The 2,064-nt window shown below is 47.5% G+C and overlaps 1 protein-coding gene across 1 annotated transcript in view; it reads left to right on the forward strand.

The window, feature by feature from the left end:
- CFDP1 (craniofacial development protein 1) overlaps positions 1–2,064 on the forward strand; it is a gene marked incomplete at its 5' end in the record, with an annotated part of 69,174 nt that continues 67,110 nt past the window's right edge. Inside the window, 2 exons of the mRNA XM_035898794.1 lie at positions 1–11; positions 558–786. Coding sequence (XP_035754687.1) covers positions 1–11; positions 558–786 — 240 coding nt within the window. The remainder of the gene's footprint in view (positions 12–557; positions 787–2,064) is intronic.

A 2,064-nucleotide genomic window follows, 5' to 3' on the forward strand; every position in this document is an offset into this window, starting at 1 on the left:
CCCGCCAGCAGGTACGGGTGGGGGAACCCGCGTTAGCGCTGCCCGGCCTGGCCGGAGCCGCCTCCGCCGGGCGCAAGCGCTGAGAAACGCTTTTCTTCGTTCCGGTTTAACGTCAGAGGCGGAGATCCTCAGGCTTGAAAGACACCGTGCCTGGAAAGCCTCCCCAGGAGCCAGCTATTTTCCTTTAAATAAGCCTTTTTTAAGCATAGAGCGCTTCTCGGTGCCACGTCTATCTAGTTTATTTAAAACCGGCCCCTGTCCTGCCCAAGTTCTCCTCCCCTCGTGGTTCCTGCACCATCCCCAGTATGTTGTGTACATACGGACACAGGCACACGCGTGCCAGGCCACTTCAGGGGCCTGCCCGCTTCAGTCTCACTGTTTTCTGAGCAACAGCATCTTAGTAATTCATTAAACCTCCAGGCAGGACGTCTTAGCAAGACTATAGAATACCATGTTGCTTCACCCATGCTTACAATTCAGCTCTGGAATAGCATTGCAGCACCTCAGTATGTTATTACTTTTTTTTTTTTTTTTTTTTTTTTGGCATCTGCATCCAGGAAAAGGAAGAAAGGAGGTCTCCTGCTAGAGGCAGATGACAAAGAGGAAGAAAAGGCTCAACAGAATGAAGAGGAGGAGGAAGAGGAAGTAGCTGATGCAGAGCAGGTGGAACGAAACAGAGAGGAAGAAGAAAAAAAGAAAGAGGATGCTCTTTGGGCCAGTTTCCTTAGCGATGTAGGACAGAAACCCAAAGCGGGGGCTACCACGCAAGTGACGCAAGCTAAGAAGGTAACAGGGGGCTGGGCCTTCACCCAGGGAGCATGGGAAGGGTCTGAAGCTTTAGAAACACAGCATTGGTTTTGACTGGTCCCTAATGTCAGTCAGAGCTGGGAGGAGGCTGGGTTTACCCCTGCCTGTCTGCTTTATAAGCCTGGAGGCCCACTGTAGGGCAAACTAAGCTGCTGGTTCCCTTCCAACTGGGAGGTTGATGATCTGGTGTTGCTGCTTTTGGAGCTGCTTATCAGCATCTCGGAGTGTCCCAGGGAGCCCTTCCTGGTCCTGGATTCTCCTTGTGACACAGGAGCAGCACAAGGAGCTTTGGTGTGAGCTGTGCTTGTGGGCACAGCTCTCCCCTGAGGCTTGTGCCTTTCCTGATGCTCAGAAAAAAGGGAGAGTCGGTGTGTGAGTGGGGAAGCAGGAGAGACCTGTGCTGACATCTCTGTGCCTTGCCCTTCATCCTCGTACAGGGAGGAGGTCTGGAAGATGCAGCCTGTTGGGACAGACATTTGTAACCAGAACGAATCTGGCTTTATCTGGTTCCCTTTGTAAGCCCCATTGGCATACTCTTGCATGAGGTTTTCTGTAGCAAAAATTCTGTGTGTAATCAGCTATTTAAAAGGATTTGGTTCTTAATAAAACCAAATGCATGTATTAGCCAGGTATTTTGTAACAAAAGTCTGGACTCTTGAATCAGAGATGCCTGGCGAGTATGGTTCTCCTTGCCCTGTGAAGCATCTTTCTACAACTGTTGGAACGTTGCAGAACAAGTGTGGTTGTGTAATCTTTGCTTGCAACTTTTGGGAGAAGAGTCCTTTCATCTGAACCCTCCTGCTTCTCTCCATCTCAGTTGTTACTGGCTGAATGGCTGAGATGCTTACAGGTAGAAAGAGGAGGAAAAGTTCTCTTCTGAGCAATGCTAGTTCTGTGGTGAGGTCACTAAAACATGAGCGGTCTTTGAAAGTTCCTCCCATAGCCTAGAATGATTTCTGGAGAGATGCAGTTCTTCTGTTATCTTTGTGAGCTTCTTAATTTGGACTTAAGGTGTCTGCTTGAAGATCTCTCTGATGTGTGGTTGATTTAGCGCAAGAATTTTAGGGGTTGTTTTGATTATTTATAAGGTCTGAGGGTTTTTTTTTTGTATGCTGTTAAAAGCTGTAGCTGTGATTGAGTAAATTAAGAGGCGTTGTTGACAAATAGCTTAATAAAAGTATTTCCCTTTCAAATTAAAAAGATTTTATTGACAAGTAGCTTAACATCTTCAGGGTTCTCTGTGAAGATCAGCCTTAC

This window comes from Egretta garzetta, unplaced genomic scaffold (genome assembly GCF_000687185.1).
Source record: "Egretta garzetta isolate BGI_Z169 unplaced genomic scaffold, ASM68718v1 scaffold27, whole genome shotgun sequence".
Classification (NCBI taxonomy): domain Eukaryota; kingdom Metazoa; phylum Chordata; class Aves; order Pelecaniformes; family Ardeidae; genus Egretta; species Egretta garzetta.